The 14731-nt window shown below is 40.0% G+C and overlaps 1 protein-coding gene across 5 annotated transcripts in view; it reads right to left on the reverse strand.

Annotated features, from left to right (window-relative positions):
* The window catches only part of CSMD3 (CUB and Sushi multiple domains 3), a 3270409-nt gene that overhangs the window by 238195 nt on the left and 3017483 nt on the right, over window positions 1–14731 (reverse strand). For all 5 annotated transcript variants that reach the window (XM_069621531.1, XM_069621530.1, XM_069621528.1 and 2 more), the window contains 2 exons: window positions 11590–11763; window positions 10483–10556 (listed from right to left, as the gene is read on the reverse strand). In XM_069621531.1, the coding sequence (XP_069477632.1) occupies window positions 10483–10556; window positions 11590–11763 (248 nt within the window). The remainder of the gene's footprint in view (window positions 1–10482; window positions 10557–11589; window positions 11764–14731) is intronic.

Here is a 14731-nt window from a genome sequence, read left to right on the forward strand (position 1 = left end):
ACGGTACCTAAAGGTTAATGAGACAGTTGGATCTAAATTTGAATGGACATTTTTCCTTTGACACAGATGGTTACCATATAACGGCCCATCCGATGATAGATGAGTAAGAGAAAGACATTGAAAATCATTGTTTTATATTAATAAAGTCTTATTTTATAACACACTCAATATGGAGACCAGTCTGCAAGCGGAACGAGATCTGAACCTGTGTTGCTCTGCGTTGTCTTGATTCCAAGACAAATGCGTTGCTCCTGAATTATCCTCCCAGACCAATATATATGTTGTCATAATAACCAGCGAATGCAGAAATCTAACTAATCATAAATGCTATGAATGCCATGCCAAAAAGTAAATGTTGATTCGCACATGTACTTTAAAATAGCTGTTTCACTTGTATTGGTGTCTGTGTACAGCAAGCTGGGTGACATAACTGACAGATTCAAGGTGATGAGATCGCTTGTATAAAGTGCACAATAGCAAAAGTGTGTGAAGTCTTTTTTTGCATCTGGAAGTCAATAGATTGAGCCATAACATAGCAGTACTAAGTATGCAGGTGCATGTCTGAAGGTACACAATAAAACAGTAAGATTAGCAAAATGTGAGAGATACTTCTTCCTAAAGTGCTCAGCACTGGTACATCTACTATTTAATTTGTATGTGTTCCCCCTGACAGATTTGGTTCATTTGTGTGGCCTGCAGTTATACATTTATCCAGAGGACTAAAAATCATTGTCCACCTGGATGAAAACAGTGGTGACTCAGCCTGAAAGAACATATCGTGCCTGGCTGCCATGGACCAATGGGTATGTTTATACTATTTAAAACTGTATTGTTGCCAAACTGAGGTTCTACAGGTTAAAAGAGCACTCAACCAACAGTCCAAATCCTACTACTGCCTTGTTTGGTATCCTACCTAGAACCAGTGAAGCCAGTAAATAACACAGGCAATTAAAATGACTCTTCTTTGTCAATGGTCTCACACATTTATCTATAGTTCAAAGCAGCTTTTTCCAGCTCAGAGATCTCTGAAATGTGTTTACACTTTTGTCTGGGAATACTGAAATTATGATACGTGATACAACAAACACCCTTTAGGTACTGGGGATAATGGGGATGTTGAAAAGCATAACATTTGTTTTGATACCATCATGTGTAACAAGGCACATGCAGCTTTACACATGATGGCAAATGGGAAAGCTCCTAGGCCAGACATGGTTATAATACAGCTATTTAAAAATAATTGTGCTATATGTGTTTCAGTCTTCAACAAGAAAAAACTGTTTTCTTCAAGGTTGCAGAATTCCTATAAGTTGGAGAAAGGCGTTATTCTACCATTCCATAAGAAGGGGGATGCATCAGATCCTAATTTCTATTGTCCCATATCACTAATTGATTCGACTGCCAAACGATATGGCAGAATAATATAGAACAAAATATTAGAGATGCATGGATAAACAATATTTTCTATAAATCAGAGTATGCTTTTTAGGAAGGGGATCACATGTTAGAGCAAATAATCCATTTGAGACTGGCTCTCAATAAAAATGTACTTGAAATGAGACTCCTATTTACTTAGACTATGGATCTAAACTCTGCTTTTGATAATCCAAATAGACACAGATTATGGAATCAGCTGAATGGTCGGGTATATGTATGCGTTGTGCACTTTTAAATGTAGAAATCACCCTTCATGAGGATCTAAGAGCAAGGGTCAGCAATGGTCAAGATCATTACTTGACGGATGAATTCATGCACATCAAGGACCAAGGGAAAAATCTGTGGTACAACAATATCCCTTACAAAAATCAAACCTTTGCTTCAAAGGGCATCAATTTAACTAAGTGGTTTGTTTGTCTGAATGCCACTGGTTTAGGTTTCACATAACATTTTAAATATATCAACAATGATTGTGCATTTTTTATCTGTTCATAGGGTCTGGAGACGTGTCTTCCGCCTGCAGTGGGTGTGTACTAAGGCGACTGGTATGGTAGTTAAGATATACAGTAGAAATATAGAATTATTAAAGACAAGGGGCCATGTATATATGATATGTAACTTTTTTAAATGTATAATTTCTCTTTATTTCTTCTGTATGTTGGTCTGACATATGTTTATCTTTTGATGATATATGGTACCTGAATTTTACTTCTGTTGAACCACTCTAATAGGGTCCCTGATGAAGGACCCCAACTTTGTCTACTTATTAAAAATCAAAAAGACTTTTGGATATACTTTGATTCTTTAATTGAATGCAATTTAGAACACTTGTTAGAATAGCAGCAAATGTGTTTTTTCTTTCTTTTAAAGGGATAAAATGTCACCAGGGATTTCCCTTGGTCCTTGGTGTAAATGTATTTGTTTTCCACTGTGTTACAATGGTAATTTTCAACTAGTCCAAATACTATTTTAATGTTTTGAGTTGAAGCTTGTTTTATGAACTTGAGTATCGTATAGGTGGTGCTTGTTTCCCCATATTCTCATTGATGGATGAATTCCCACCCACACATATGGTCAGGCCAGGAGGTGCACTTGCCCCATTGTTATTTATCCTTCAAATAAATTCCATGTCTAATGAATTGAATACATTATCTATGACACGCATACTATTGCATAAAATATGTCTTTTATACTATGCAGATTTTGTAAAGGCAATGATTCACAAGCCTAGATCACTTCCAATAGTTGTACATTGGTCCTACATGGAGTACATGGATAAGTTGACCTACAACTCAACATTGCAAAATCAACTTTAATGTGTTTTAACCCCTATAGAAAACAACACTCTATAAATTGTCAGTAGTACACTCAACTGGGCTTAGTAATTTTCCTATTTAGGGATTAAGTTCTCAGATACTATTGACTGGGAAGTTCAGCTGGATGTTGTGGAAACAAAAATGGTACAAGCTAACATTGCATTTCTGAAATCAGGCTATGCACTTGGTGGTCTTACCATGAATCCATTGTATTCATCTACTGATGAAAAGCGCTGGGAGAAACATTTATTTCACTTTACACACAGGATAATATGGGACTGGGTGGCCTCTAGCGTGGCTTCTTGCTGCCCATGTTTCCAATATATTAAACATAATTAACATCTTGGCCTGCCAACAGATATTTGACAAAAAAACATCGATCGGACACATGATCTAAAAGTTCTTGTTAGGAAGTTTTTGGGAGGGGAAATCTCAAACGTATTAGATACAGAAAATGCAAAAAAGATCTCTGCAGTACCTTGCAATTGAGTTACATGCTGTAATAGCGCATGAAATTACGTGGTTCAAAAATTCTCTTTAACATGTATGCTGTTAAAGTTCAGAACTGACAGATTTATAAGTATAATCCAGTCAAAAACAAAGGTGGAGGATCGAGTGTACTTATGTTGTTTCTGTCCCGTTACATTAATCCCCATCCTTAAGGTTGAGAATTTTAATCAAAGGAGTTAGACAAAGAAAGAAATGTCTGTGGTGTATGCCGAATAAATCTATTTTTGCATCATATGTCTAGGTGAACATTTCAGTAGAAATCATGAACTTGTGTAATTATAAAGTAGACATATTCCTCTATTATATACTTGTTTATACTCACCCCATCTTTAAATTATACTCTGCATCTTTACGGGCTGTGAATCTCCTAACCTGGAATTGAACTGACTGCTTTATAATGTGGGGTGGAATAGCCCTAAAATGCCATAACTACAGGCCTGAGCATGTGCAACATGAGGCCCTTGCCCAAACACAAATTATCATTATTATTATTTGTTATTATTATTATTATTATTATTATTATTATTATTATTATTATTATTATTATTATTACAAAGGAGAAATTTAGACACCTAAGCCTGGGGGGGATACAAATGTTCCCTGCCACACATGGGAAGAACTCATGATCCTTTTGTGAAAGATCCAGATAGGCTGAGAACATCTTGGCAAAAATGGCAGCAGTCAGCATGTATATTTGTGTGCAAACTTGCACTGCAGAATGGAGTTTTTCCCTAGGACCAAAAGCAATGCCTTTAAAGTCCCTTCCTTTGTATTAAAGTGATGCTCCTGAAAATGGGGCAAAGGTATAATCAAGGAACTGTGCATGTGTTCATCATGAGCCCATCATGATTTGCAGAATACGCATGGAGTAATGTGAAATTGCCCAGGATGTAGGGTCACAGCTGGAACTTTCTGCAGTAAAATTGCCATTGTGCTTTTAAACACCAACACTTGCAGTGTCCACATGTTCAGCTAAATTCTTGTAAAATACATTGTTCTGACTTTCTGTAATCAGCGAAAGCAGGCAACCACTGTGCAAGGGTTTTTACATATTGAAATTGTGCCATTCTAATAGTTGATTAAGAAATGCTTGCCAGGGGGAAATACCAGAGTTTCAGTTTCATTTCTGCTGTGGGCTCCTTAGGTGTGATACTGGCTGTGTCCAAGCATGGTTGCCAAGGGGATGGCTTGGGGAATTCTCTCCTTTCCCAGTTTTACAACCAAAATCACTTAAGCCCATCATAAAATCTGCTGTAGCTGGCTATTAGCCCTTTGAAGCAGTAACAACAACCCTCGTGACATCACAGCCGCACATGACAGATGGTGGGGGCAGGATTATAGAGGGGATTGATGTTCCATTGCACAAAATGGGGAGATATGCTTTTCTTTGTGTAATATCCATAATATCCATCCCAGAATATTCATGTGCAGATTTCTGGAAAGCTGTCCACAAGCTGCATATGACCAACCGAAAATGATTTTGGTGACCACAACTTAAAAAAAGGAAAAAAATGTATTGTGATTTCTGCATAAATATGACGATCATAAAAATTTGAGAAAATGTGTAACAGGAGATAGGAATTCTGCCGATCGAATGCCTGATTTTTCGGTAATATATTTTGTGCAGAAACAAGGGAAAATTTTAACTTCACACCAATAGGTCCCATGGTCATCAAACAAGGAGGTAAAACCCTCGATGACCATAAAGTCCATTTATTTCTGTAAGTATAGACCCCCAGTCATAGATTAAGCAAGTCCTATCTATTTAAGCACTACCCTAGAGTGTCCCAATAATAAATATTCATCTATTCTATCTGTTTGTGAAATTTAGTCATTTTTATATCGAAAATAATGTATTTGTCTGTTCATTGTGGTCCTCTCCCATTGACCAGTACTGTGTTCATCTGTGCATTTTAGTCCTTTTCTTGATGGAACAAAATCCACCTTTGTTGACCTGTTGATTATAGTTCTCTTCCTCTGATACGTCATTTCTTTGTTTGGATAGTTAAGTTATTTTCCTGTGGAAGAATCCCTTGCCTGTCCATGTTTTCTTTTTGCCACTTCCCAATTAAGAACTCCTAGTGTATGTGTAGGCCCTTAGTATAATTGGCTTAGTAAATCAATTAATTACCCCATTGAAATTCACGAATCAAGATCGTTGCAATTCAAAACTGCCCATCTTGTCCCCATTGCTTTCATTAATTGTTATATTCATTAAAGTGTTGCTTCATTAGAATGATTACCATTATGAGCTCAAACTGATTTTGTCCTCACATTGTGGGTTTAAAAACAAATCCTCATTTGCATCTGTCATATTAAACCCAAACCATTGTTCCAGCTGTGAGAATCCATTTGCCCCTGTCATTTTCACTGAAAACCATGGTTCTTATGTGCCTTTCTCATTGTTGAAAGCATGTGTGTCATATTTTGGCCCAGCCAATTTATTGGGATTTGCACTTTTGTTTTTCCAAAGATTTCTTTTCATCCTTTAAAAAGTGATTATCCTACAGTATTTCCCTTCCTCTATACTGCTCTGAGTTCAGATATGGTATTGCCTTTCTTTCGTTTTGCATGGGTTTTGAGCTTGCCTGTCATTTCCAGCTCCAGCACAATTTAGTGAGGTTTGCAATTTCGTTTTTCTAAATCTTTCTTTTCCCCTTTGTAAAATTGTTCTTCCTACTCTATCCTTCTTCCTCTATCATACCCTGATCACGGATTCAAATTATATTTCCTTTTATGTTGACTTGTATTTCACATGTCCTGTCTGTGTTAAAAAGGATTTCTTATGTGTGCTATCCAGTCTGTTTTGAAGCTCTAATTGTTCTCTAGTGTAAGCAGCCTGAAGTACCTTTGTGTGCTGTTCGTAGCAGTAGTATCATATCATTGAAAACCCATTTTTCCATTGTCACAATGGGGGAGCGCTTAACCTTCCTGCAATCAGTTGAGCAAAATTATTTGGCTTTGCTTTTCAAAACACAAAACTGGTGTGGTATTGAAGTATCTGTTAACCTGGTTATGTTCTAGAAACCTGTGCATCGTGTTTCCACAACATCAGTGGCTGCTGTCATATTTGTGTTCTGATTAAATATTACAATAATAAATTAATGCATTATTCATTGACAATACACCAGCCTGGTTCCAGGTCTATTGGGAAAAGGGGTGCTGGTGGAGGTTGGGTGTGAGACGGGGTGGAGGCCTCCTCAAAAGAATTTGGTGTAATAATAAAAAGCGTTTATTGTACGCCATCATCATTGCAGGGGTAGATGGTTCCTGACTTGCTTGGGCTGCATAATATCTTGTGACAATAACGTGTGCATGTTTACATTTGTTTATTGTTTGTTTAAATTGAATGGTATAATTTAATGTATTTGTACTGGTGTTACGGAATCATTTCTGAAATAAAATATTTACCACTACTAAATAGAAAGAGAAGTAGATTTATGACCATACATATTCATGTGTGCTGCAAATATACATTTATAGGAATAATGTGATATAATGTACAATAAAGTGTTCTTGCATAGCACCCTTCACCCATGGTTGTGGACCCTGCTGCACATTGCAGGCTAAGAACATTGGAAACATGCTATGTAGATGTATGCAGGTCAGAAGTACCCGAGACGTATGTGTCATTCTGCTTCTTAAGAATATATTATTTGAAGGGGTGAGCTCAAGATCTGTTAGACTACAGCATTTCGGGTTTGTATTAGCCACTGACATGGGAGAATGTAACAGGGCTAAAGAGGAGGATTTAGTGATAGGTAAATTAATGTTCATTTGTTATTCGCTAGGCCTGATGTAATCTTGTGGGGAATGTATGTGTGGTGGAAGGTGGAAAGAGATGTTAGTAGTGAGCTGGTTAGCCAGGCGAAACAAATAGCATAAACAATCAAGGTTTACAAGTGTTGGGGGAAAAAGAATTGGCTTCCATCTGGAAGTGAGGTGAAAGGTGTCATCCAGGACACTGATTAAGAAGTTGGGTTAGCGGTGTGTGTCAGAATGCCTGTGATTCCTATTCAGTTGTATGGTTTGGGACCAGTTGAACCTGTTATGCAATGGTCTTTTTTGGTGGGTTGTGCATGTGGTTCTGGTATTTATCAAGGGGAATTTAGGGAGATGGGTATGTTTGATTCAGGGTTATATCCCTTCTCTCTAAAGGTAGTCAATGCACAATGCAGCATCTGCGATTTATGGAGATAGCTCTGCTCTCTAAAGCCTGACCATGTGTAATGTAGTATCTGCAAACTAGTGGATTGCTTTGCTACCCAAAACTTGACCTTGTAGTGTCACATGCAAGTGCCAAGCTACTGAAAGGAGGTGAGTGTGTGCTTAATAAATGCTTCCAACTGAAAAAATAGAAATAGAGTTATGACCATATATTCAACTTCATGGCATACATGGACTTAACATGAATAATGTAATATCATGGTCTTAAATAGCACACATTCTACAACGTTGTGTGACATTGTGGGATGGGTTTTCATTAAAATAGTGGGAGAGGCAGATGTGAAACTGGTTTAGTTTATAGCTGCAGTTCACAGGTACCCGAGACCTGCATGCCATTCTGCTTCTTGGGAATATATTATCTGAAGGGGAGAGCCCACAATATGTTAGAATACAGCACTAGTGGGGTCTATTAACCACTGATCTGGGGGAGTGTGATCAGACTGAATAGGTGACCTGACCCTGTACAGTGCAGTATCTTTGATTTATGGAGATAAATCTGCTAGCTTAAGCTAGTTGATTTATGATACAGTATGTGCAATTTGGGGTATATGTCTACTATGTTAAGCCTGATCCTGTAGGGTGCAGAATTTAAAATTTAGCGGGATAGATTTTCTGTTAAAGGCTTGGCCATGTACGTTGCAGTATGCATGATTCTGGGTGCTAGTACTGCTACCCAAAGCCTGCCTATATAGGGAACAAAATATGCAATTTACGGGATATATGAAACCTGGTCCTGTTATATTCAATATAGCAGTATAGTTTGGCTCGCTAAAGCCTGGAGATATATGTTGCAGTATATGGGATTTGTGGGGAGAAAACCTTCAGTGTGTATCCTGACCAAACATGTTTCAAAATATGCAATTCAAGTGGTTAGCTTTGCTGTCTAAACCTTACGATGTATGAAGCAGTATTTCGGATTGGGGGGCTTTGCTGTCTAAGCCTGTCAATGTAAGGTGATGTATATACGATTTAGGGGCTTACTTTGCTGTCTAAGGCCTGACCATGGATGTGCAATGTAGGGGGATATCTACTTTGTAAATTGTGGCCATGCATGGTGCACATTGTCTGGCTGAAGGACTTCCATCTGAGATTTTTTTACAGCACACTCAATCCTTTGGGAGCTTTTGTGAAAATGATAGGACATTTCAGTAATCAGAGGAGAGCCTCAGAGCCAGCTACCTGAGATTACTCATCTGCAGACAAACAATTTACATGGTGTGGTCATGGGCATCCCCAAGGATGAACCTCCAGAAATGAGTGCATTCTTGAGGTGTATTGGTTGGCTTGCAAGTTGAGCTCTATGAGTTACCTCCTCCCTTTCTGCTATTGACTTTGCTCAATACTTTTCCTCTAAAATCTCTCAAATGTTTGACACTCTCACTGCCCTGTTTTCAATCCCTCCCCAACTCTACTTCTGTCCACTACTTTTCCCCTGACCTCTTCTACTCAACTACTTCTCCTAATACTGAATTAGCACCGATCCTTCACAGCACCAACCAATCATGTTCTCCGATCAACATGTTTGCTCCCAAAATAGTGAAAGACATGGGGCCTGATCATGGAATGTTTTAGCGTGGTGCAAAGTGACTTTGCACTGCCAACAAACACCCTGATTCACATAGCGCTGAAAAGTGTATTTCTGCAGTGCAAAGTCACCTTGCATTACAAAAATACACTTTGCACCACTCTGTGAATCAGAGTGTTCTTAGGCATTATGATATGATATGATATGATATTTTATTTATAACGCGCCTATAGACAAGTGTTTCAAGGCGCGACAAGGCATGCAAGGGGAACAAGGTGGGGACAAGACAGTGACCTTACTAGGCCCTTTGACATTGAAATTGCTCAAGTGCAAGGGAGAGGAAAGGGGGGAAGTGCTGGGAGAAGGGGAGTGGAGCAAGTGCGGAACATAGGATCGAAACAACAACAACAAAAAAGAAGTGTGGCCAGCAGGGGGCAGAATAGGTGTTAAGTGCCAACAACAAGTGTTAGATAGTGCAGGTAGGGGAGTGAAGGGTTGCAGATACAGCCCCAAGGGCAGGGTTGCCAGGCGTCAGTGCAGGTGTGCAACTGGGCGGGCAGGGATCTAGGCCCGAGGTTCAGATGGTAGCTAGGTATCCAGTGCAGTATCAGACAGGAGATCAGCAGGGGAGGAGAAGAGAGAAGGCAGAAGCAAAAATGAAGGCCTTGAGCTGCTTCCAGATTCGGAGATGTTTCTGCCCAAGTTTCAGAGAGACAGGTAGGCTGTTCCATAGGGAGGCACCAGCTGAAGAGAGAGCTCTGCCCCAGTCCATTGCTTGGAAAAGCGATTGACCCTCAAGGAGTTGGAGATGGAGGAGCAAAGAGTTCAAGTAGGTAGATACTTCAGAAGAGAAAGATGGAGATATGTTGGTCCCAGGCCCCAGAAGACCTTATGGACAATGCAAATGGTCTTGAAGTTAATCGTGAAGCCACTGGCAGCCAATGGAGAGATTTCAGTGCTGGAAAGTCACTTTGCACCAGGCTAAAAAATTCCATGAATCAGACCCATAGTCTCAATAACCTGCCCTTAGCTTTATAAATTCCAGATCATATCTCTCTGAGTTCTTCATCCTCTCTTCTGGTCTTTTCCTTGACTCCTTAAATCTGCAGCTATTCTGCCCGTAGTGTAGAAACCGTCTGCTGATCCATACATCCCAGCAAACTATGGGTCGGTTTTGAAATGATCATTCCTGTTCTTAAAATACATTGACAAAAAGCACCTAATTGGTACCCTATAAATACTGGTAGCCTACATTATGGACACATGGCACATACTGGCCTAATTTTTTTTTGTTTGTTAATCATTCACTTGTATTAATGTTGACATTTTCCAGTACAATATGCAATTCTTTTTTTGAAGAACTATATCTACTTGAATGGAAACCTTGCCAAAGCGAAATCTCCAAAATACATAATTAATGTAGAAAGCAAATTGTGCGAAGAAGACATTTGAAAAAAATGTATTTACCTGATATCCAAATGTATTGTTTTGTAGTCCATGACGTGGGACAGAAGGACTTTCACAAGTTGTGCGAGTGGGTTCTATGAAAGAATGCAATCATGTACATTGATTAATGCACACATTTCAAACAAAATATATATTTCATGAAAGCATTGTCGGAAATATTGTATTGGAATTGATACATTTCCTCTCCCCTAACTAGTATTGCAGTAATAATGGCTTTGTATAAGCTGTATTAGTAGTTAATGTGTTAGACTCAAACATGGAAATATATTTGAAAATGATTGAAGGAAAGAAACAGTGAGGAGAAAAGAAAGAAGGAAGGAAGGAAGAAAGGGAGGGAGTGAGGGAGGAAGGAAGTAAGGAAGGAAGGGAGGGAGGGAGGAAGGAAGGGAGGAAGGAAGGAAGGAAGGAAGGAAGGAAGGGAGAGAGGGAGGGAGGGAGGGAGGAAGGGAGGAAAGAAGGAAGGAAGGAAGGAAGGAAGGAAGGAAGGAAGGAAGGAAGGAAGGAAGGAAGGAAGGAAGGAAGGAAGGAAGGAAGGAAGGAAGGAAGGAAGGAAGGAAGGAAGGAAGGAAGGAAGGAAGGAAGGAAGGAAAGAAGGAAAGAAGGAAGGAAGGATTGATTTGTTCAGCTTATGGGGAGTATTAGATAGTGTAGGTGTGCAGGAAGATTAAGGGGCCGAAGAAAGGGCGGGATGGAACATAGGGGAAAAAGGAATGGCCTCTGGGAGAGAGTGACTGTCGGAAAAGTAAAATGACAGAATGTGTGATGGAATTGAAGCTATGACTGCTTGCATCATTGTAGTACGCACTCCACATGCAAGCATCAGCTGGTGTCATTGCTGCTTTGTCTGGAATAGTTAGGGGTAACACATTCTTGGAACAACTGTCCGAGATTTACTGATCGTTGAGCGGTCACCATCTTTTCCCTAGACATGGGGCAGATTGTCTGTGTAATGGGCCAACTTCGAAAAACAGGCTTACGCTGTACATTGGCAGTGAAGGCAGAACATTTACTGCATGGCAGCACACAAACACGCATGCAGACGTTGCCCGCATTTCTGGACCAAATTTAATTCAGCTCAAAATATTGCGATTTTTTTGTGCTCATTACCTATGCAGCGTGGCGGTGAGCCGCTCCAAGTGCCATCTGCTTGGCACATCCTAGTGCTGGGTCCCACCAACGCCAAAGGGAGGTTGCAGCTGAAGGACACTTCTGACTGAAAGATGAAGCTCTTGCCTTCTCGCTTGCCCTGTCCGGGTACTCCAGGGTCCCCACAGAACTTTGCTGTGGAAGCAAACAGAGCCCGTGTCAACATATACCACAGGAGCGGCAGCATCAGCAGCAGAGAGGATAGCATTGCTGCGTCTCTCCCTGGTGCCTACGGGCGGGGGATTTTGAGACGGTTGTGCAGGCACCTTTTCAATTCATGCAAACAGTAACTTGTGAAACATTACTTTTGATGCAAGCTAAACGTTCACACAACTTATTTTCCAAAGGAGTTAGCAAAATGTCAAGAGTATGTAACACAACAACACATGTCCTGTGCAGAAATATTGCAAAACCTATTTCGTTTTTTAGGAGCATAAGTGCAGCAATGATGCTGGTTCTTTATATGTTGGATAAAAATCATTTTCATCTGTTAAAACTTGCAACATTACAATTTTATGACGATGTTACATGCAAGCATTTTGAGATGGCTAATTTGCCACGAGAGGTTCAGACAATGAATTTACCACGTGTCAGCAATCGTGCATTGGCCGTAAAATCAAGAGAGTGAACAGTCCCTTTCTATGAAACACCCCACAGAAATGATACATGCACTTGGGCTCTCTTTCAGAGGACCATCCACATTGCTGGGGGGATTACGAATAAGCCTTCCAAAGCTGAGTTGGGTTCATAGGGATGACACATGTGTAATATTACATTGATGTGGCTTAGATTATTCACTGAGATGCTACCCACAATACTTTAAATGCAGGTATGGCTTAGATTATTCACTGAGATGCTACCCACAATACTTTAAATGCAGGTATGGCTTAGATTATTCACTGAGATGCTACCCACAATACTTTAAATGCAGGTATGGCTTAGATTATTCACTGAGATGCTACCCACAATACTTTAAATGCAGGTATGGCTTAGATTATTCACTGAGATGCTACCCACAATACTTTAAATGCAGGTATGGCTTAGGTTATTCACTGAGATGCTACCCACAATACTTTAAATGCAGGTATGGCTTAGATTATTCACTGAGATGCTACCCACAATACTTTAAATGCAGGTATGGCTTAGATTATTCACTGAGATGCTACCCACAATACTTTAAATGCAGGTATGGCTTAGGTTATTCACTGAGATGCTACCCACAATACTTTAAATGCAGGTATGGCTTAGATTATTCACTGAGATGCTACCCACAATACTTTAAATGCAGGTATGGCTTAGATTATTAATTGAGATGCTACCCACAATACTTTAAACGCAGGTATGGTTTATATTCACAGGGTAACATGCCGCTAGGTTAGCAGATCTCATATTTATGTAGTTTGTGGAAGCAAGGTGCATTTCTGACATGCAGCCCCTATACTGCAGGGACTTTGCTGCTGCTGCAGCTTTCAAGAGGGAACCTGTGAGCTGAACCTGATCTGTGCCACAGGAGAGCCGGCGCTGCAGATCAGGCTACTGGATCAGCTGGGCACTGGTGTATACTATGGCCCTGATTCATGGAATTATATGTGTGTAAAACTGGGATTTACGTGCCATTCTACTTGCAAAGCCCTGCTTGACGAATGGGGATTTGCGGGCAGAATTATAAGTAAGTGCCCGTTTTACACACAAATAATTCCATGAATCAGGGCCTATGTGTCTGGCATGGAGATTGTTGAGAGGGCTGTCTGGTCCGCACATTGCACTCTCAGAGAGAGAATTGCTTGCATAATTTTATATTTAATTTAAAAAAACAGGGGTTGTACACCTTTGCCAATTTGCAACCCTTCCGCTTTGAGATAGAAGGTGATTGTGCTTCTTCTGTGTCTCCCAGCTTCTGTCTTCTGTGTGTGCTACAGCCCATCAAATGAACTATTTCTCAGCTGAGGACTTCCCACACTGTTGATTTATCAATAATGCCATCTATTTGTAATCATGGCAGCCAAATATTTGCACATGGAAAGGATATTTTATTGTCCCAGCCAGATCTACCAATCCCTATTAGATGTACAACCCTGCACCACTACCACTCCCCGGCAATATGGCTTCATTACACTACACATTTGATCAAGTTTATAATCTCATATAATGTTCATGCTTACAACAAAATTACTTTTGGGAAATATACTGATTTTTTTTTCTTAATTAAAGTATGCAAAGTAATTTTGCGAGTTCACATGGATTTCCCTTCCTTACATGCAGGCATATAAGATATGATTCACCAAAAGAGAAATATTGCTGACTAAAAAAGTACACAACACTACTTGTGCTGGGGGTTGGGAGTGCATTTGCTCAATCTGTGAAAGTGCAAACATGTGACTAGATGGACAGGAAGATAGGATACCAATCATTTCACCAATGTGCATACATGAAGATCAAGTGACCCAACGAAATGGCTCAGGACTGGCAACGAAAATGCGTGGAACTCCTACATTTGGATTAAATCCACGCTGAGCATCATGTTCCATGAATAAGAGCACATCACTCAACCCTTTCTGCTCTGTTGCCATTGTCCCTGCTCTGGTAGATGGTAGTCCAGTGCTGGTTTTAACTTTGAATAATGCATGATTTACCTTTTATGAACCCTGAACAACAAGTCCTAGTGTGCAAAGTTAAAACCGGGACTCGGCTAGTCTATTCAAATTCAATTGGGCATGTTGTATCCTTCTCCTCAGACTCCTTCCCCAGTGGATTGAATCTGAGGTAGTCCTAGTTTCCCTGGGTTCTCTGTAGCCTAAAGTCTCAAAGACGTATGCTAGCATACCAGACACTACCAGGCACTACTGTAAGGACAGTGTGCTAATCAATGGAGTAGATACTCCTGCTTTTAGGGATAGTGGGGCACCAGAACAGTGGTGGATTCCACTTTGGTAAACCCAGAGGAGCTTGCCAGGACTCCCCTGATACTCACCAAGTTAGTTGATGGTCCACCTCCCAAGTTCCCAGTAATACTTGTAAATCTTACGATAAATGGTACTATGGTCTGGATTCCAGTGTGCGTACAGAGGCAAGTTCCAGTTAAGGTCCTGCTGGCGAATGATCT

This window comes from Ambystoma mexicanum, chromosome 5q (genome assembly GCF_040938575.1).
Source record: "Ambystoma mexicanum isolate Mex_15411 chromosome 5q, UKY_AmexF1_1, whole genome shotgun sequence".
Taxonomy (NCBI): Eukaryota; Metazoa; Chordata; class Amphibia; order Caudata; family Ambystomatidae; genus Ambystoma; species Ambystoma mexicanum.